This window comes from Neoarius graeffei, chromosome 2 (genome assembly GCF_027579695.1).
Source record: "Neoarius graeffei isolate fNeoGra1 chromosome 2, fNeoGra1.pri, whole genome shotgun sequence".
Lineage (NCBI taxonomy): Eukaryota > Metazoa > Chordata > Actinopteri > Siluriformes > Ariidae > Neoarius > Neoarius graeffei.
The window spans coordinates 43,940,544-43,963,003 of NC_083570.1; the positions used below are offsets into that span (position 1 = coordinate 43,940,544).

Below are 22,460 nucleotides of genomic sequence, written 5' to 3' on the forward strand. Positions count from 1 at the left end.
CGATCTTGTTATAAGAACTGTTTTGATCATTTTGAGTTAATCAGATCTTGCATAATAAGTTCCCCAATCTTATTTTGGAATTATTTCGTCTAAAAACAGGTTAGATTTTTCATCTTACTTTAAGAAATCTTACCAAGTCAAATTTGACTAGTTCCATTGGCAGATTTTTTTTCACCTGATTCAAGCAAATATGCTTTGTTTTAATCTTTTATTTCTTATTTTTGAAAGGCCATTTTTTGCAGTATATATATATATATATATATATATATATATATATATATATATATATATATATATATAATATACATACACACACACACACACACACACACACTGCAAAAAATGATAACTTAGCAAGTGAAAATATTTTGAAAGTAGTTGAAATGAGCTAACATTTCCTATTAGAAGAAAACAAGACACCAATTCTGAGATTATTAAACTTAGTTCTAGATTGCAACCAACTTATTCTAAGATGTTTTAAGTAAAAATAAGACAGCAAGATAATTTCACTAATATTAAGTAATTTTGTCCTCAAATTCAGTTTTCAAGTTTTTGCAGTGTAATGTTCTTATGCCTTGTGTGTTTTATATATATATATATATATATATATATATATATATATATATATATATATATATATATATATAGTGTGTGTGTGTGTGTGTGTGTGCACACACACACACACACATCATTTTAAGCCTTTTTTTTTCCAAGAAAGAACAAAAATTTGTATAAAAGAGTCTAGAAATAGGTATGCTAACAACTAGAGAGAGAGAGAGATACATACATATAGGTAAAATAATCATATATAGAAGAACAGCAACTTTATTCATCACACGTACACTTGTGTAACACAATGAAATTCCTCTCTGCATCTGAAGCAGTAACACACACATGCACATGAGCAATGAGCGCACACACACATACCCAGAGCAATGGGCAGCTATGCTACAGCACCCAGGGAGCGGTTGGGGATTAGGTGCCTTGCTCAAGGGCACTTCAGCCTAACCTTCAGGCCACGGCTGCCCCATGTTAACCTAAATGTCTTTGGACTGTGGGGAAAACCAGAGCACCCGGAGGAAACCCATGCAGACATGGGGAGAACATGCAAACTCCACACAGAAAGGCCCTCGCCGGCCCCGGGGCTCGAACCCGGACCTTCTTGCTGTGAGGCGACAGCGCTAACCACTACACCACCGTGCTGTCCAATATTTGGTTTATTGTAATCTTATAATAGCAAAGCTGCATACTTAAGCCCTGCAAAAAATGATGTCTTAGCAAGTGAAAACATCTTGAAAATAGTTGAAACAATCTAGCATTTCCTGTTAGAAGAATACAAGACACCAATTCTGAGATTATTAAACCTAGTTCTAGATTGCAACCAACTTATTCCAATATGTCTTACCAAGTAAAAATTTTAGTCCATGCAGAACGATAATTTCAATAGTATTAAGTAATTTTCTCCTCAAATTCAGTTTTCAGGTTTTGCAGTGAGAGACTATGGTAACGCATCGACCTGATTTTTGATGGCTTTTGCGACCGTACAACGTCCATCTGTCCATACATGCCTACGAATGACACGTGTACCACCACAGGGAACCCGATCGTAAGTGCAAGGCAACGTAGCTCAAAAATACGTGACCACTGGACAATGAAACTTGCACCTTTATTTACATAAGATAGATGGGTTTTTATCCAGCACTTATTTTTAATTTGCTTTTTTTAAAAATAACATGGGATTATTTGCACACACATTCTACAGAAAATATTCACGACACTTTCATATAAAACAGTTTTTTTTAGTCAACTAGCTTGTTGGACAGTTGACAGTTGTAACCAGACAACTGTTTGACATATCAAGATTGCAGCTCTAACCTTCAGAGCTCATATGTTGCATTTGGTCGAGGAGGATTTTTTTTTTTCCCCAAAGCTTTTTATCCTACTAGTTTTTCATAGCGAGCAATGTATCTTTGCATTGTATGCTTTTTTTAACTGAACGATTTCTTATCCTGCATGCTTGTGTAAACATAATTACTGCATAGTTCAATAGCAATTATGAGCGATCATGTAGAACTACCAGGGATTGATATTGATTAGTTCTTATGTCTGATAATGTTCAATCGTAACTACAGTGCCTTGAAAAAGTATTCATACCCCTTGAACTTTTTCACATTTTTCCACCTTACAACCATGAACTTAAAAGTTTTTTTATTGAGATTTTATGTGATAGACCAACACAGAGTAGCACATAATTGTGAAGTGAAACGAAAATGATAAATGGTCTTCAAAATTTTAAACAAATAAAAATCTGAAAAATGTGGTGTGCATTAGTATTCAGCCCCCCTGCGTCAATACTTTGTAGAGCCACCTTTTGCTGCAATTACAGCTGCAAGTCTTTTGTGGTATGTCTCTACCAGCTTTGCACATCTAGACACTGAAATTTTTGCCCATTCTTCTTTGCAAAATATCTCAAGCTCAGCCAGATTGGATGGAGAGCGTCTGTGAACAGTAATTTTCAAGTCTTGCCACAGATGCTCAATGGGATTTAGGTCTGGACTTTGACCGGGCCATTCTAACACATGAATATTCTTTGATCTAAACCATTCCATTGTAGCTCTGGCTGCATGTTTAGGGTCACTGTCTTGCTGGAAGGTGAATCTCCTTCCCAGTCTCAAGTCTTTTGCAGCCTCCAACAGGTTTTCTTCCAGGATTGCCCTGTATTTAGCTCCATCCATCTTCCCATCAACTCTGACCAGCTTCCCTGTCCCTGCTGAAGAAAAGCATCCCCATAGCATGATGCTGCCACCACCATGTTTCACAGTGGGGATGGTGTGTGCAGGGTGATGAGCAGTGTTAGTTTTCCGCCACACATAGCGCTTTGCATTTAGGCCAAAAAGTTCAACTTTGGTCTCATCAGACCAAAGCACCTTCTTCCACATGTTTGCTGTGTCCCCTACATGGCTTCTTATGCCTGTCTTTCAACAATGGCTTTCTTCTTGCCACTCTTCCCAAAAGGCCAGATTTGTGGAGTGTACGACTTATAGTTGTCCTGTGCACAGATTCTTCCCACCTGAGCTGTAGATTTCTGCAGCTCCTCCAGAGTGATCATGGGCCTCTTGGCTGCTTCTCTGACCAGTGCTCTCCTTGCTCGCTCTGTCAGTTTAGGTGGACGGCCATGTCTTGGTAGGTTTGCAGTTGTGCCATACTTTTTCCATTTTTGAAAGATGGATTGAACAGTGCTTCTTGAGATGTTCAGAGCTTGGGATATTTTTTTTATAACCTAACCCTGCTTTAAACTTCTCCAGAACTTTATCCCTGACCTGTCTGGTGAGTTCTTTGGTCTTCATGATGCTGTTTGTTCTTCAGTGTTCTCTAACAAACCACTGAGGCCTTCACAGAACAAGTGTATTTATGCTGAGAGTAAATTACACACAGTAGGACTCTATTAACTAATTAGATGACTTCTGAAGGCAATTGATTGCACTGGATTGTATTTAGAGGTCTCAGAGTACAGGGGGCTGAATACTAATGCACACCACATTTTTCAGATTTTTATTTGTTTAAAATTTTGAAGACCATTTATCATTTTCGTTTCACTTCACAATTATGTGCTATTCTGTGTTGGTCTATCACATAAAATCTCAATAAAAAACTTTTAAGTTCATGGTTGTAAGGTGGAAAAATGTGAAAAAGTTCAAGGGGTATGAATACTTTTTCAAGGCACTGTATATAGTAATGCTGTAAAGTGAAAGCACTGGTTCACTGCTGTCCACCAGGCACCCAGCAGAGTCACACCATAATAAATGTTGTGGTGTTGTATCTGGCGCATGACATGCAGAGTCAAAGAAAGGAATAAATATGTATTCGTAACTACAGTGCATATCTCAATATTGGTATCACTGTCACAAAAAAAGCAGAAATTTATTAACATGAAATACACAGTTCAATGGTTCATATGCTAAAATATTATTCTATTCAAGTTGATTTTGTGCCCTTGCAAATACTTTGCTCATACACTCATCAGGAGCTCTGCTTTTAGGCAGTGCCTATATATATATAGGCCACAAGGAAGTCAACCACAGCCAAATACCTCCAGAGAGTAAGGCAGGTCCTGAAAAGCCAGCTGAATGGTAAAAACAAGGTCCGAGCCATCAACATGTACGCACTACCAGTCATCAGATACCCCGCTGGTATCATAAACTGGCCAAAGGAGGAGATAGAAGCCACAGATATCAAGACTAGAAAGCTCCTCACCATGCATGGAGGGTTCCACCCCAAGTCCAGCACCCTGAGACTATACACTAAGCGGAAAGAGGGAGGCCGAGGGCTAGTGAGCGTCAAGACCACGGTCCAGGATGAAACATCGAAAATCCGAGAATACATCAGAAAGATGGCCCCAAAGGATGAACTGCTAAGTGAATGTCTCAGGCAGCAGAACCCTGATGAGAGTGCAGAGGAGGAGGAGGAACAGACAACCTGGAGAGACAAACCCCTACATGGCATGTACCACCGTCAGATAGAGGAAGTGGCTGATATCAAGAAATCCTACCAGTGGCTGGATAATGCAGGACTGACAGACAGCACAGAGGCACTAATCATGGCAGCACAAGAACAGGCCATAAGCACAAGAGCCATAGAGGCCAGGATCTACCAGAGTAGATCAGACCCAAGATGCAGGCTGTGCAAAGAAGCCCCTGAAACAGTCCAGCACATAGTAGCAGGGTGTAAGATGCTAGCTGGATCAGCGTACATGGAGAGGCACAACCAAGTGGCTGGGATAGTATACAGGAACATCTGCAACCAGTATGGAATAGAAATACCCAAGTCCCAATGGGCCATACCACAGAAGGTGGCTGAGAACAACAGGGCCAAGATTCTGTGGGACTTCAGCTTCCAGACTGACAAACAGATCCTGGCTAACCAACCGGACATAGTGGTGGTGGACAAAGAGCAGAAGAGGGTGGTGGTGATAGATGTGGCGATCCCAGCTGACACCAACATCAGGAAGAAGGAACATGAGAAACTTGAGAAGTATCAAGGGTTGAAAGAGCAGCTGGAACGGATGTGGAAGGTCAAGGGTTGCGTGGTCCCCGTGGTAGTGGGGGCACTTGGGGCAGTAACCCCCAAACTGGGAGAGTGGCTCCAGCAAATCCCAGGAACAACATCTGAAGCCTCAGTCCAGAAGAGCGCAGTCCTAGGAACATCGAAGATACTGCGCAGAACCCTCAAACTCCCAGGCCTCTGGTAGAGGACCCGAGCTTGAGGATGACATGGATACCACCCCCCCGCCGGGGGTGAGAAGGAGATTTATATATATATATATATATATATATATATATATATATATATATATATATATATATATATATCAGGGCTTTGAACCGGTTCAAGGAACGAAAATGAAAACCGGGAACTTTTTCTATTTCACATGGAACAGAAACGAAACCAGAAACTTTATTATTTTTTATGTTCCGGAACAGAAACGCTTATTAAAAATAATGGTAACCGGTTAATACTGGTTTTTATTTCGTTCCTCAAAGTTTCCGTAGCCTACAAATAAAAAAGTTATTCTTCTCCTGCTCAAGTTTCTATGACCCGCTGGGGTTCACTTCCTGTGTGACGTTCGCTGACTGAATGGAGAGAGCGGGAGGGTGGACTACTATCACGTCTCCACATCTTAAATAAGAGGTAAATATTGCAGTCTATCGTTATTCAAAAACGTCAATTTCAAACACGATATCAATATATTTGTCCACGTTAATGAGAGGCTCGCGAACATTAAATGACGTTAACCTCTGTTAGCCTATCAATGCATAGGGCCTGACTAGCCTTTGGTAACACACTAAATGAATTATCTTTCATTTTTGGCACTTTTTCTGTTTGTGTAGACGGGAAGACATACTGAGAATCCAAATCGCCAACATTTTAAAAATAATTGTTTTTAATTATTTCTTGTCTTATTTAATGAAGGTTGTAATAGAATTAGCCTACATTTGGCTTAAGCTGGATGAGACAGAGACATAATTTTATAGCCATTTGTTAAACAGCTGACAGGGAACGTAATTAACCGTTCCGGGAACGAAATTTTTTTGTTCTAACCGGTTCGGGAACGTCTATTTAATGGTGGAACCCAAAACCGGAAACGTTAAAATTCCGTTTCTGTGCCACAGAACGAAAAAGAACGAACCAATAGGAACGAACCAATAGGAAAAAAATTCTGGTTCAAAGCCCTGATATATATATATATTAGGGCTGTCAAACGATTAAAAAAAATTAATCGCCATTAATCTCAAAATATCATATAGTTAATCGCGATTAATCACATTTTTTTAAAATCTATGTAAATAAGTAAGGCTTTTAAAGTGAAATGTTACAATTAAAATGGTGAACACATTTTATGCTAAAAGTACTTGTTAAAAACTGCTGGGACAAGAGAAAATGGTAAGGGAGTTTATTCACTCACATACTAGGCAGTACTGAACATACAAAACACACAATTGGATTTTGTGATGGATTAGGGAGCTGTAGTCTCAAATATAAAACATGTAGTCACATACTACTGTGTCTCAGTTCAGACGTGTGTGACAAAAGAAAATAAAAATGAAATAAAACTTCAATTGTGCCGGAGTTGTATTCAGTCACAACCTATAGGACTTCACAGTGCTGTGCAAACAAAAATAAATTGCAGTTGGACTTCAATAAAGACATTTAGTGTCATATCACAGTGCTACAGCATACTGAAATCTCACTTTGCAAAAGTATTTTAGGACTGTAAAGTGCATACCAAAACCAACTCAATCACCATAGACATATAAACATAGACGCCACATTGAGCTGGTGGCCCCGTTGCTGGGATACGTCAGAGTGTCCGCCATATTGGATGTGGCAAATCTTCCCCGTAAACCAATGCAAGTAAATGGACTGAACTTCATAAAGCCCCTTTCTACAATAATATTTAACTCAATGCCTTTTATTCACCCATTAAGACACACACGTATATATTTGTGAAACAAACAGGCATCAAAACAACACATAACTTTTAATGTGATGGTTATAAACATACATGTCAACCTTTGGTCAATCAAACCTGTATAACCAACCTCCAAAATCCGTATTTCCCTTATAAAATCTGTATAAGATGCAAATTAAAATAATTTACCTAAAATTTGAATGATAATTAACAATGATATATCCCAGTTAGGGCGGCACGGTGGTGTAGTGGTTAGTGCTGTCGCCTCACGGCAAGAAGGTCCTGGGTTCGAGCCCCGGGGCCGATGAGGGCCTTTCTGTGCGGAGTTTGCATGTTCTCCCCATGTCCGCGTGGGTTTCCTCTGGGTGCTCCGGTTTCCCCCACAGTCCAAAGACATGCAGGTTAGGTTAACTGGTGACTCTAAATTGACCATAGGTGTGAATGTGAGTGTGAATGGTTGTCTGTGTCTATGTGTCAGCCCTGTGATGACCTGGCGACTTGTCCAGGGTGTACCCCGCCTTTCGCCCGTAGTCAGCTGGGATAGGCTCCAGCTTGCCTGCGACCCTGTAGAAGGATAAAGTGGCTAGAGATAATGAGATGAGATGAGACATCCCAGTTACTTTTTATTCAATATTAATAACAATAAACCTTCAGAATGAATACAAAGCTCCAATGTTTGACAAAAACACAAAGTGTTATCAGTGTAGTTACGAAGGAAATACTTCGTTGTTTGGAGACAGGTTTCACCGAGCGGCTATTATGCACGAGACTTCATATTAGCCACAAAGTCAGGAAAATCTGTTCGTAAAATTATGTTATAATGACCAAAATACAATGAAAAGTATTTTTCCAGTCTCACCTGTGAAAGGTAATCCCATGTGATCTTGTTTGGACGGTAAACCTGTTGGTACAGTTAAACGCAGCACATGAATGAGGCATCTTTATTCTCGGCTACTGTCTAGACGCTATACCAGAGACGGTTGAAGAATCTCCACTTTGCCACATCCAATATGGCGGCGAGGATGACGTATGAGTCTACGCAGAAGGCGGCGTCTATGTTTATATGTCTATGCTCAATCACACTCTACTTTTGAAATGAAACTTCCCATTTAACAGACCTTTCTCCATCACTCACACTTACTCTTATTGAAGCAGCGCGCGACAAGCCTCAACAGGAACTACGGGTGACTCGCAGGGCCAAATTAGAATTTGCGTTAACGGCACTATTTTTTTTAATCACAATAAATTGAGATCGCGTTAACGCGTTATTATCGCGTTAACTTTGACAGCCCTTATATATATATATATATATATATATATCATCTCATCTCATCTCATTATCTCTAGCCGCTTTATCCTTCTACAGGGTCGCAGGCAAGCTGGAGCCTATCCCAGCTGACTACGGGCGAAAGGCGGGGTACACCCTGGACAAGTCGCCAGGTCACCACAGGGCTGACACATAGACACAGACAACCATTCACACTCACATTCACACCTACGGTCAATTTAGAATCACCAGTTAACCTAACCTGCATGTCTTTGGACTGTGGGGGAAACCGGAGCACCCGGAGGAAACCCACGCGGACACGGGGAGAACATGCAAACTCCACACAGAAAGGCCCTCGCCGGCCCCGGGGCTCGAACCCAGGACCTTCTTGCTGTGAGGCGACAGCGCTAACCACTACACCACCGTGCCGCCCTCTCTCTCTCTCTCTATATATATATATATATATATATACACTGTATATATATCTGTGTGTGTGTAAATATTACATAAATTTGACGATATGGTTTGTGAAAAACACAACACGCAATTGTTTGTTTTCTGCCATCCATCACACTCCACTGCCAACAGTAATTAGTTGGTATCTGGTTGAGTAGGCAGACATAACTTTTAAATTTACTCTAATTTATGTGGCTGCTACCTTTCTGCTAATCTAGCTAACCTTTTCTGTAGGCAAAGTGCCCTGCATTGATGCCCTCAGGAGGTAGTCACCTCCTGTCTGTGTGCCCCTCGGAGCGTAGTTTACCCTTACAGATTGAGTGTGTTGAGCTTACAGTCTTGTCCTTCATCAGTGAAAACAAATGCTCTAATGTGAAGCAAATGGCTCCTTCACCACCTGCTTGCAGTGAAATGCACTTCCAGAGTGAGGTCACGATCTCATTGTGCTCCACAGAAAAAGACTGACAGGTTTTTTTTAGTTTTTTTTTTGTTATTATTATTAACACAGTGCAGTTTAGTGCTTCATGAATATTCTAGTGTCATTTGCATAAGAAAGGAAGGCAAGGGAGAAGGGAAGAAGGGAAGCACCCCAGTATTCATGACACTTTTGTGTGGGTGTGTAAGAAGAGGAAAGGTGGAAAGACATGGGGAAAAATTAAGAGTGTTGGGGTGGGGGGTGTATTTTAAGTAAGGGCGTCTTACTAAGTTCTTACTAGGATCCACTAGTATCTTACTAAGATCCAGGGTTCTGTTCATGCTGCCCTTGTGATTCAGTTCATTTTTATTTTATTTGTATATCAATTTTAACAATAGAAATTGTGATGCTGGTGGCATGATGGTGTAGTGGTTAGCAATGTCGCCTCACAGCAAGAAGGTTCTGGGTTTGAGCCCAGTGGTCGACGGAGGCCTTTCTGTGTGGAGTTTGCATGTTCTCTGCGTGGGTTTCCTCCAGGTGCTCCGGTTTCCCCCACAGTCCAAAGACATGCAGGTTAGGTTAACTGGTGGCTCTAAATTGACTGTAGGTGTGAAAATGAGTGTGAATGGTTGTGTTTCTCTATTTATCAGCCCTGCGATGATCTGGCGACTTGTCCAGGGTGTACCCCGCCTCTCGCCCATAGTCAGCTGGGATAGGCTCCAGCTTGCCCGCGACCCTGCACAGGATAAGTGGTTACAGATGATGGATGGATAATAGAAATTGTGAAGCACTGTTGTCCCACAGCATGACTGTTCTGGGTTCGAACCTCATGGCCAACAGGGGCCTTTCTGTGTGGAGTTTGCATGTTCTCCCCATGTCTGTGTGGGTTTCCTCTGGGTGCTTCGGTCTCCCCCACAGTCCAAAGACATGCAGATTAGATAAAATACCCAGCCACTGGGTTTGTACAAGACAGTGCATACTTCGTGCTGGTCCCAAGCCCGGATAGACTGGGGAGGGTTGCATCAGGAAGGGCATCCGGTGTAAAACCTATGCCAAATCAAATATGCGGAACAGATCTGCTGTTACAACCCTGAACGTACGGGAGCAGCCAAAAGAAGAAGAAATTGTCACAGAGCAGCTTTGCAACCCGGATATAACATTTTAATTTTAATTTATGCCAATTTATCCCTCTCCCTTTGTCATGGGAAATGCCAGAGTGGCCCCATTAAAAATGGTAACCATCCCAAGCAGCTGCTGAACTTGCTGTCTGTATTGATACCATGCTCCGAAAGGAACTTGAGCTCTAATTTCTAGAATCTGTCTTCTGGATAAACAGAACCTCTGTTTTAAAGTGCTTTAGTGACACCAGATGAATTAAAACTTTTAAATAGAGTCTGCAAAATATGTGACTTATTGCAGAACTCTTACTGACACTATGTAAATAGTGCACTAAACCATGCAGACAATACTTCACATGGCCTAACAGTCGATTCCTTACCTGGTTTTAATAGATGGCTAACGGGCCCATAATTCCTGTTATAGTCTGAATCACACTGGCCCCTCTACTCAGAAGAAGCATTGGAAATTGCCAATGATTTCCCCAAAGTAAGGAAAGACTAGCTACCAAAGAAAGCAGTTCTCCACATGGAATCCCTTAAGAGGGTTATTGCATGGATCTTCAAGCTGAAGACATGACGAAACTGAAGAAAAACCCCAACCATTTCCAGCCAAATGGAGAAAAGGGGCTTTGACTAGAAATCAGAGCCCTTCTTGGAGCTCAAAATCTTTCATTTGCCTTTGGATATGCTTTGCTCAGCAATGGTACTTGCCATTTGGAATAGCTGCACTGATCTGTTGAAACAAGGAATCGTATGTTTGATTGAAGGCTAAGTAGATGAATAAGTTAAGCATTTCACCGTTTACCAAAGAACAGTTGTCACACTCCTCCTAAACCATATCCATCAGATTGCTGATCATTGTGGAAAAGACCAAGTTCTATGAAAACTATCACAAGTACTGAATAAGCAATGCCATTTCTGCTGCCAAAAGGATTTTTAGGAACTGCTTAATTTGCAGACACTGGAACAGATGATGGCTGATCTAACCTTAAGCAATCTCAAGACTCCCCACCCTTCACTCCTGGAGGTACCCATTACTTTGGTTCCACAGAGGTAAAGAGCAGGACTGGGGCTTGGTGAAAAGCTCTGGAGTTGCCTGATTAGCTGAGCCATCCATCTTGAAATGACCTATTCTTAGACATGGATTCCTGCATTTTGCCCCAAGAATGTTTATATGCAGAAGAAGTCAAATTCAGGAAATATCAGATGACATCAACTATGTAGAAGCAGAGAAAGTTGTTGCATTGTTTAAACTAATAAAATGAAAAGCTAATGCAAATCTAAAATGGCCTGCCATACATTTTGGTGTATGACATTCAATATCTAAAGTCTGAATGATGAGTCAGCGCTTCCGGTTACAAAAGCCTGCTGATGAGTGTTACAGTAGATCTGATGTTGAGGCCAGTCTCTGTGCTACCTGCAGATCTCTTCTAAGACGGTGATCCTTTCACCCCCATGCTTGGAGGGCACATCATTCAAATTTAGATTTGTTACTGGTACATGGGGGTTGTACTCCTTGCACATGACGAGAGTGTAGAAGTGCTCATGATATCTCCAACCAGAACTTGCACAGGTCCAAGTTTTTTTGGCCAAGCACCGCCCGAGTTGATAATCACGTCATCGGTTTTTATTTGGCTAATCAGACACAAGGTACGCCACCACTCTTGCCAGAGCAGTTGGGGGTTAGGTGTCTTGCTCAAGGGCACTTCAGCTATTCCAGCTGGTCCAGGGAATCAAACCAATGACCATTTGATCCCAACACTACTTCTCTAACCATTAGGCCATGGCTTCCCAAAGGACAAAAATACATATAAAATTCGCTTTATTCAACAATTACTAATGGTTTCTCCCAGTAGCACATACATATTTAAATGTACACAGCTTATTTCAGGGTTGGGTCAGTTTTTTAAATTTTTATTATTCCTTCTGAAATGGCATGCAGTGTCACAGGGTAATGGGATTTCAGTGCTTAAAGAAATAGATTTGATCACAGCATATGTGTGCATGTTACATTACCACCACTTTCAATATGATTCCTTACATGAAGAAAATAACATTTACTTGAAATTTATCTATCCATTATCTTATTTATCAGCATTGTGTGGGAAGCTGGAGCCAATCCCAGCTGACTTCAGGCGAGAGGTGAGGTATACCCTGGGCGGATTTCCAGCTTATCACAGGTCTAACACAGAGATGAACAACCATTCACACTCACTTTCATAACTATGATATGAAACGCGTTTCATAATTAAGAGTTGCCAGTTGAGTTAATCGGCATGTCTTTGGACTTTTGGAGGAAACCCATGCAGGCACAAGGAGAACATGCAAACTCTATGCAGACAGACCCCAGTCAGCCACGAGGTTTGAACCGAGAACCTTCTTGCTGTGACGTAACAGTGCTAACCACTGCCCCACCCCTCGAAATTCATTTAAAATGAAAGTCTAAGGAGGGCGGCACGGTGGTGTAGTGGTTAGCACTGTCGTCTCACAGCAAGAAGGTCTGGGTTCGAGCCCAGCGGCCGGCAAGGGCCTTTCTGTGTGGAGTTTGCATGTTCTCCCCGTGTCTACGTGGGTTTCGTCTGGGTGCTCCGGTTTCCCCCACAGTCCAAAGACATGCAGGTTAGGTTAACTGGTGACTCTAAATTGAGCGTAGGTGTGAATGTGAGTGTGAATGGTTGTCTGTGTCTATGTGTCAGCCCTGTGATGACCTGGCGACTTGTCCAGGGTGTACCCCGCCTTTCGCCCGTAGTCAGCTGGGATAGGCTCCAGCTTGCCTGCGACCCTGTAGAACAGGATAAAGCGGCTACAGATGATGGATGGATAGATGGATGTTGGGGCAGTGAATAAACATTGTGAAAAAATATATGAAATGCATTTATGTTGGATGAATTCACAGAATACCTTGGTTTTAGTCATTTTTCACACGAACATTAACTTTGTATAGCATTTCTATACCAAGGGAAGTGGTAATTCCTCATATGCTATTGATGCAGTGAATAAATATGTATGATTTCAATGTGATGTAGAGGGAAAATGGCTCGGTATGAGTGTAGATCAACCATGGACCCATGCTTCATCACTTACTTTATTCTAAACTCTGCGTTCTATACACAGCAGAACAGTGTGCACAATGACTGGTGTATTGCCTTGGGCTTTCTCCGTAGTGTGAATAGCTTTGGTAAGTTGAATTTAGAGCTGTGAATGTGTGTGATTGATGAGGTGGTTCCTCTCACCTCTCACACTCTATTCATTTGATTTTCTTCTACCTTTCTCTCGGTTTCTTACTCACACTCTGAAGAATGAATTGTATAAATTTACACCTTTTCCCCTGCCTCTTAGAATCGCACGTGCGTGCGTGCGTGCGTGTGTTTTTAAACTTATAGTTTAATTTAATATACAACATACTTCCACAGTAAACAAAACCCAAAGAAAATTGACATCATTAGTATTCGACTTGTACAGCAAACATTATGAAATTATTTGTTAATACCACATTTTTGAACAGTGTGCTGATAATTTTAGTCTTTAATTTTCTCTTTTATATCTATCTATCTATCTATCTATCTATCTATCTATCTATCTATCTATCTATCTATCTATCTATCTATCAAGGCCATTCTTTGGATGTTTCGACTGCCGATGTGGAGCAGCGTAACCATGGTGATGACTACAGCAGTCTGACTCCAGACTGTTCCCCTCCCTCTCCTGGTACTGCACTGAAGAACATTGAGAGAGTTATCCGCCCCCAGGTACACACACACACACACACACACACACACACACACACACACACACACACACAAAACCATTATAATGTTGTTCTGTTCTCAATGTTAATGTGACTTTCTGAGATAGAACAGCATCAAGATGTAATTGTTTGTGCATCTGTATAAATGCGCGCGCACACACGCGCACACACACACACACACACACACACACACACACACTTCTCTGATGTGTCTTTTTTGATACGCATGTGCAATATACCCGGACTGTTAAGTCTCCAGCTCTGCTTGTGTATGGTTTAGTTCCAACATGTATAGAAAACCATGATCTTACACACACATTGTGTTATAGGTGTATAGGATTACAGTTAATCCACAATATAAACACACACACACACACACGACTTTTATTTCAGGTATGTTGATAGATTAATGCATTCTGACAAACCTATTTCTCGAGCAAGACAATGTTTAAAAGAAGATTTCTGAATCAATGAAGGTTTGACCCATGCAGTTGTCAGTCCTGGAATGTAGGGACATCCCATGTTGTGTTCAGTTCAGAGCTTATTTGAACATCGTACAAAGCTTTCTCTCACAGCTAAGGTTCAGCAACAGACACCAATTCACTGAATTTATCTTTGAGGAATTATGAATGAAAATGTTATAATGAGTTTCGATGAAAATATCTCAGTGGTAAACACAGCAGCACAGCTGACATGGAGGAGCTGGTGCCTAAAAATTCAACACCAGATATACGGTACAGTATGGAACTGATTGGATTTTACACAACGGATGTGGCCCAAACAAGAGTTCTTTACAAAACATGCAAAGGCAAGATTGGTACTGTACATAGTGAAATCTAAAAAAAAAATAGTTTGACCACCTCAAAATGAAGCACCAGCAAGAGTGTGCCGATATCCAGATAACACAGAGTGCAACAGTAACACAAGCAAGCAATAATAACAAAGGCTTTTGGAAATAAAAGAAACAAGTAAGCAGTGAAAAGACATCACTGATGGCACAACAATCTTTGAGGTTATGTTTCCTTTACGCATGTAATGATATATGGTGTGATGATAAATCAGTACAAATTTATGACGATTTGAATCAAAATTGAATCATGATTATTATCAGGTTGCATTATGTCTGTTTTTCCTAGCTGTAATTTCATTGTTTAGACAGCAGAGGGCGATTAAACAATAGCGGGAATGTCCATGATTTCACTACGTGTCTGTCGCCGTCCTCACAGTTGAGAGTTAGCGAGCCAGGAAGCTATTGACTAGCTTCCCTAAATTCTCTTGGGTGATTATAGTACACCACAGGGACCCAAACCCTCATCTGGTGGCAGGTACACATACACACCCATGGGCAATTTAGAGTAGCCAATCGACCTAATCCACATGTCTTTGGACTGTGGAGGAAACCCACACAGACACGGGGAAAACATGCAAACTCCACACAGAAAGGCCCCCGTCGGCCACTGGGCTCAAACCCGGAAGCTTTTTGCTGTGAGGCGACAGTGCTAACCACTACACCACCGTACTGCCCTGACTTCATCCTAGGCAGAAGTAACACCGCTCTAATGCTGTGAAAACACACACAAAAAACTTACAGCTCTAAAATGCAAAAGAGCTGTTGTGTGACTGATTGTACAAATAAAGGTTTAAAAGGAAATTTTACAGACTGCTGAGAGCTAAAGAGAAAAAGATGGAAATTTTCATGAAAGTTTATTCAGAAATGGTTTTTTTGGAAGAAAAAGGCCGATTATTTATTGACTTTTTTTTAAATAAAATGATATTTTTAATATTTTCATTAATAGGATAATTTACTCCAACATTTACAAATGTGGGTAAATAATTATTGTTGGTTATTCAGAAAATGAAACAAAATGTTTTTTTAAAAATATTTTGAAACAAAAGGAATATTTAAGTTAATAAAGGATATGAAAATACAACCCCAATTCCAAAAAAGTTGGGACAAAGTACAAATTGTAAATAAAAACGGAATTCAATGATGTGGAAGATTCAAAATTCCATATTTTATTCAGAATAGAACATAGATGACATATCAAATGTTTAAACTGAGAAAATGTATCATTTAAAGAGAAAAATTAGGTGATTTTAAATTTCATGACAACAACACATCTCAAAAAAGTTGGGACAAGGCCATGTTTACCACTGTGAGACATCCCCTTTTCTCTTTACAACAGTCTGTAAACGTCTGGGGACTGAGGAGACAAGTTGCTCAAGTTTAGGGATAGGAATGTTAACCCATTCTTGTCTAATGTAGGATTCTAGTTGCTCAACTGTCTTAGGTCTTTTTTGTCGTATCTTCCGTTTTATGATGCGCCAAATGTTTTCTATGGGTGAAAGATCTGGACTGCAGGCTGGCCAGTTCAGTACCCGGACCCTTCTTCTACGCAGCCATGATGCTGTTATTGATGCAGTATGTGGTTTGGCATTGTCATGTTGGAAAATACAAGGTCTTCCCTGAAAGAGACGTCGTCTGGATGGGAGCATATGTTTCTCTAGAACCTGGATATACCTTTCAGCATTGATGGTGTCTTTCCAGATGTGTAAGCTGCCCATGCCACACGCACTAATGCAACCCCATACCATCAGAGATGCAGGCTTCTGAACTGAGCGCTGATAACAAATCGAGTCGTCCTTCTCCTCTTTAGTCCGAATGACACGGCGTCCCTGATTTCCATGAAGAACTTCAAATTTTGATTCGTCTGACCACAGAACAGTTTTCCACTTTGCCACAGTCCATTTTAAATGAGCCTTGGCCCAGAGAAGACGTCTGCGCTTCTGGATCATGTTTAGATACGGCTTCTTCTTTAAACTATAGAGTTTTAGCTGGCAACGGCGGATGACACGGTGAATTGTGTTCACAGATAATGTTCTCTGGAAATATTCCTGAGCCCATTTTGTGATTTCCAATCCAGAAGCATGCCTGTATGTGATGCAGTGTCGTCTAAGGGCTCGAAGATCACGGGCACCCAGTATGGTTTTCCGGCCTTGACCCTTATGCACAGAGATTCTTCCAGATTCTCTGAATCTTTTGATGATATTATGCACTGTAGATGATGATATGTTCAAACTCTTTGAAATTTTACACTGTCGAACACCTTTCTAATATTGCTCCACAATTTATCGGCACAGAATTAGAGGGATTGGTGATCCTCTTCCTATCTTTACTTCTGAGAGCCGCTGCCACTCCAAGATGCTCTTTTTATACCCAGTCATGTTAATGACCTATTGCCAATTGACCTAATGAGTTGCAATTTGGTCCTCCAGTTGTTCCTTTTTTGTACCTTTAACTTTTCCAGCCTCTTATTGCCCCTGTCCCAACTTTTTTGAGATGTGTTGCTGTCATGAAATTTCAAATGAGCCAATATTTGGCATGAAATTTCAAAATGTCTCACTTTCGACATTTGATATGTTGTCTATGTTCTATTGTGAATACAATATCAGTTTTTGAGATTTGTAAATTATTGCATTCCATTTTAATTTACAATTTGTACTTTGTCCCAACTTTTTGGAATCGGGGTTGTAAATATTGCATTTTTTATAATACATTTCTTTCATTTAATTTTTTTTCCTCAAAAAATACCCTAAATCAAATCGTGAATTGGGTGAATCATTACATAACAGTACAGTATATGTGTTGTTGTTGTTTTAATCAATACGGCAATTAGTTTGGTTGATCTTTTCCATCAATAGTCTTAAAAATTAACACACAAAAAATCAGGATCACATCATGGACCATGAGCCTATGGTAGTGTATTGGTGCCATTGTATGTAAAAACAAAAAAATTAAAAAATATTGGGGGGGGGCAGTATTTCCTCCTTGATCGCGCAATATAAAAGAATCATGTGCTGAGAGATTTTCAACTGCATTTCCCAGAATGCACTGTAGCTGGGAAGCATGTGATTGTTGCACTTCCTGGATGAAACAGGAGATGAATGTATAAACCGCACAGCTTTGTTTATCCGTGTCCTTTTTTTGTCTTAGATGTTTATAAATGTAATGTGTAAGAGCAGTTTCCTGTTATTTTCAGCATGAAGACTCTTCTCATCAATCAAAATCTCTTACTTTGAAATGGCTGAGCCGAGAGTTATAGAAAATGCAATGTTTGTATTCGGTGTGCTTCCTTAACAAAAAAAAAAAAAAAAGCACTATTTTTAATTTTGTTAAAATTAAAATGTTTCTCAAAATTTGTGATTTTTTTTCTCACAAATTTGATTTTACAATCTCAAAGAATATCTGATTTTTTTTCCTCACAATTTTGCGATTTTAAATATATATTTTTTTAACTGCACTGGACATAATGGCACTTCACACGAGGGTTCGCACTTCACATGATACTTTCTCTTTTTCTTTCTCGCATGACCTGCTATCCAAGGATGATTTCACCATTTTTTGGATTTCCCCCCCAATGTTTCCCTTAATTTAGATGTGGCCATTTCCCACCCGCCAAACAGGTCTCCCCTATCACACGACAGCTACCAACCAGGGAAGGCTTCCTCCGACCACATCTTTTCAAACTGCTGCTTATACAACATTAAGGAGTGGCGTAACAAAAAGAGAGGAAAGTGCTGTCTACCTACTTCCATGATTGGCTAGGGTCACTGTAATTAACAAGGCAGTGTATGCCACCCCTCCCTGAGAAAACAGGCCAATTCTGCTGGCCACGAATGGCTGTGGCATCATTGGGATTTGAACTAGCAGTCTTCAGATAACAGGATGAAAGCTTTTACGCCATACTGTTATGCCGCTTGGCGGCCTGGTTTCAGCAATATTCAAAGATCCAATAGCTCTCCTCATTCTGACATTTAAAAATGGTAAATAAAGCTTTTGAGGCTTTTCAACAGTTGATAAAGCTCCTGAGGCTGTACTTCTCTTGCAACATTTGGTAATTTATTAAAGAAAAAATAGACATGGGAGAGATAGCATTTTGCAAACCATTAAATGTGTTTGCCTGTAGTGTCTGTGATTCATAATTCATATTTATAGACCCATGAGCATTTAGTTCCACCAATTAAAACACAAGATATTTAGTATTTATCATGTTTTGAAAACAAACTCTAGCTTATATACTGTACTGCTATATACTATAGCTCATATACTGTTTAAACTGTAAAATGTATCAGGGGTCTTATGTTTTATAGTGCTAATAGTGGAAACCAAGGTGGCACGGTGGTGTAGTGGTTAGCACTGTCGCCTCACAGCAAGAATGGTCTGGGTTCGAGCCCAGTCACCAACAGGGGCCTTTCTGTATGGAGTTTGCATGTTCTCCCCATGTCTGTGTGGGTTTCCTCCACAGTCCAAAGACATGCAGGTTAGGTTAACTGGTGACTCTAAATTGACCGTAGGTGTGAATGTGAGTGTGAATGGTTGTCTGTGTGTCAGCCCTGTGATGACCTGGCGACTTGTCCAGGGTGTACCCCGCCTTTCGCCCGTAGTCAGCTGGGATAGGGTCCAGCTTGCCTGTGACCCTGCACAGGATAAACAGTTACAGATAATGGACAGTGGAAACCATGATGAGGGGGAAAATGCACTCTGCATACGGCAGCAGTCTGTTTGTCCACTGTGTCTATTTTCCTCATTTACTTTTGCACGTCTTCTCTTTACTGTCACTTTGATCTCTGCATGAATGCATAGCATACTGCATAATTATCATATTTATAAATCCACTAAAACTATCAATAGATAATAAAATAAATGAGAAATAAATCCAAAATTAAAGGTCTCCCTTGTAAAACCTTTTTTTCCCCCCTTCCCCTGCAAATAGGAAGTCACCTGAGACCTTTATAATTTATCAACCAAGGCATCACTTAGGGGCGGCACGGTGGTGTCGTGGTTAGCACTGTTGCCTCACAGCAAGAAGGTCCGGGTTCGAGCCCAGCGGCCGGCGAGGGCCTTTCTGTGTGGAGTTTGCATGTTCTCCCCGTGTCCGTGTGGGTTTCCTCCGGGTGCTCCGGTTTCCCCCACAGTCCAAAGACATGCAGGTTAGGTTAACTGGTGACTCTAAATTGACCGTAGGTGTGAATGTGAGTGTGAATGGTTGTCTGTGTCTATGTGTCAGCCCTGTGATGACCTGGCGACTTGTCCAGGGTGTACCCCGCCTTTCGCCCGTAGTCAGCTGGGATAGGCTCCAGCTTGCCCGCGACCCTGCACAGGATAAGCAGCTACAGATAATGGATGGATGGATGGCATCATTTAGAATTGTCCTGCTATGTTGTTTCTACTTGGTCCATTTCTGAGATGCAAACCCTCCACATCAGTCATCTGTGTCTTGTTATATGAGAAAATTCCCCGAAGTTGATCAACTATGTCTGTTTGTAGGGTGACTTCCTCACTGGTGCTTGTTCTAGTATGCATACATAGCAAAAAATGTTAGTGTCATGAATATATTTCTAGAGACACCCAGAGGAGGTGATTTGTTGAATTATTGCTTTGGCAGTTAGAAAACAGAAGCTTTAACACTTTGTACTCATGCTCCATTAACCTCCACTGTAAGCCTTCTTCTGAGGCTCATCACACAGAATTATTCTAAGCTCTAGTTATTGAAATAAATGTAAGGCTTGACCAGCATTAATACTGAATTTACACTTTAAGATTTATTATTTTGTTTTGATGACGATAACAACCACAATACTATTGCTGCTACTACTACATTACATTAATGGCATTTAGCAGACACTCTTATCCAGAGTGACGCACAATATACCCAGAGTAGTCTGGGGAGCAGTTAGGGGTTAGGTGCCTTGCTCAAGGGCACTTCAGCCATTCCTGCTGGTCCAAGGAATCAAACCAGCAACCTTTTGGTCCCAAACAGCTTCTCTAACCATTAGGCCATGGCGTCCCCTATTACTACTGCTAAGGAATGCATGGATACTGACACAGGTATCGGCACTGACCCAATGTCAAGTTCATATACACATAATCATAAAATATGTACCAATACCAAAAACCGATACCATGTTATACTGTGATATAGTCCTAGTGTACACTGACATGTTAATGAGCAGACGACATGAAATCTGGACGAATTTCACAGTTAGTGATGGCAGTATCAGTATCAATGCCAAAAGCAGAGTATAAACTGTAGTCTCTGAAAATATCAAGAAGAGAAAATACAGCATCTTCCTATGATACAAGAAACCTGATAAAATAGCTGAAGCCTAAAACAGCATGAGTTCATGACTGGCAGCAAATGCTGGCTTGGTGAGGAGGAAAAAAAAAGGTCTACAGATGATATTGGGTGAGTGAAATTGACAGCATTTACTCAGTATGTTGTTCTTGATCATCAGCTACTCGCGAATAGTCCTCGTCACAGAAGAAAAACACGCTATTAAAGGGATTAAACACATTAAAAAGGACAAAACCCACTTTATTTACATCCGTACACAAGTAAAACAAAACCTGCTCTTCTGCACTGCAGTCCTGCAAGATCCAAGGTCTATACACTACCGTTCAAAAGTTTGGGGTCACCCAGACAATTTTGTGTTTTCCATGAAAAGTCACACTTTTATTTCCCACCATAAGTTGTAAAATGAATAGAAAATATAGTCAAGACATTTTTCTGGCCATTGTGAGCATTTAATCGACCCCACAAATGTGATGCTCCAGAAACTCAATCTGCTCAAAGGAAGGTCAGTTTTATAGCTTCTCTAAAGAGCTCAACTGTTTTCAGCTGTGCTAACATGATTGTACAAGGGTTTTCTAATCATCCATTAGCCTTCTGAGGCAATGAGCAAACACATTGTACCATTAGAACACTGGAGTGAGAGTTGCTGGAAATGGGCCTCTATACACCTATGGAGATATTGCACCAAAAACCACACATTTGCAGCTAGAATAGTCATTTACCACATTAGCAATGTATAGAGTGTATTTCTGATTAGTTTAAAGTGATCTTCATTGAAAAGAACAGTGCTTTTCTTTCAAAAATAAGGACATTTCAAAGTGACCCCAAACTTTTGAACGGTAGTGTATGTAGCTAGCAAATGCACTTAATTTAAAATCAAACCACTAATGTTAGACAAAATGAGTCTATTAGCCTAAATGCATGAAATCACACACACGTGTGCTTTTCATGGCCACTATTTTAACCGAGGAAATGAGTTAAATAAAACATCTGGTGACGTCCATGAGCGATTAATACGAAAGGCCAGTTCACACTGGGATACGTTGGTTGAAGTCTTCATTCAACTCCATTTTAAAAAGAATTTTCAATCGACTCTGCCATTAGAGGGGCATTAGAGGCTCTATCCTTGTTTTACACGTTTTCATGTCTGGTTTTTCACTTGTAAGTGAAGCGTAAACTCCATAGAAATCTCCAAAACCTGTGATTTAAGAGCGTTATAAATACATGGCAAACTCTGTAGGAAGAAGAGTTTTCATTTACGGTTTAATATTATGCAGTGAGTTCCATCAAGGTCAGAAAGAAACCCAAAATGGAAAAAAAAATAAGCATTCCCTGTGGATGTGTGAAACTGCA

General features: G+C 40.5%; 1 protein-coding gene across 5 annotated transcripts in view; it reads left to right on the forward strand.

Moving 5' to 3' along the window:
* Positions 1 to 22,460, forward strand: part of anks1b (ankyrin repeat and sterile alpha motif domain containing 1B) — a 504,499-nt gene that overhangs the window by 251,969 nt on the left and 230,070 nt on the right. For all 5 annotated transcript variants that reach the window (XM_060914283.1, XM_060914286.1, XM_060914284.1 and 2 more), the window contains one exon: positions 13,839 to 13,975. In XM_060914283.1, coding sequence (XP_060770266.1) covers positions 13,839 to 13,975 — 137 coding nt within the window. The remainder of the gene's footprint in view (positions 1 to 13,838; positions 13,976 to 22,460) is intronic.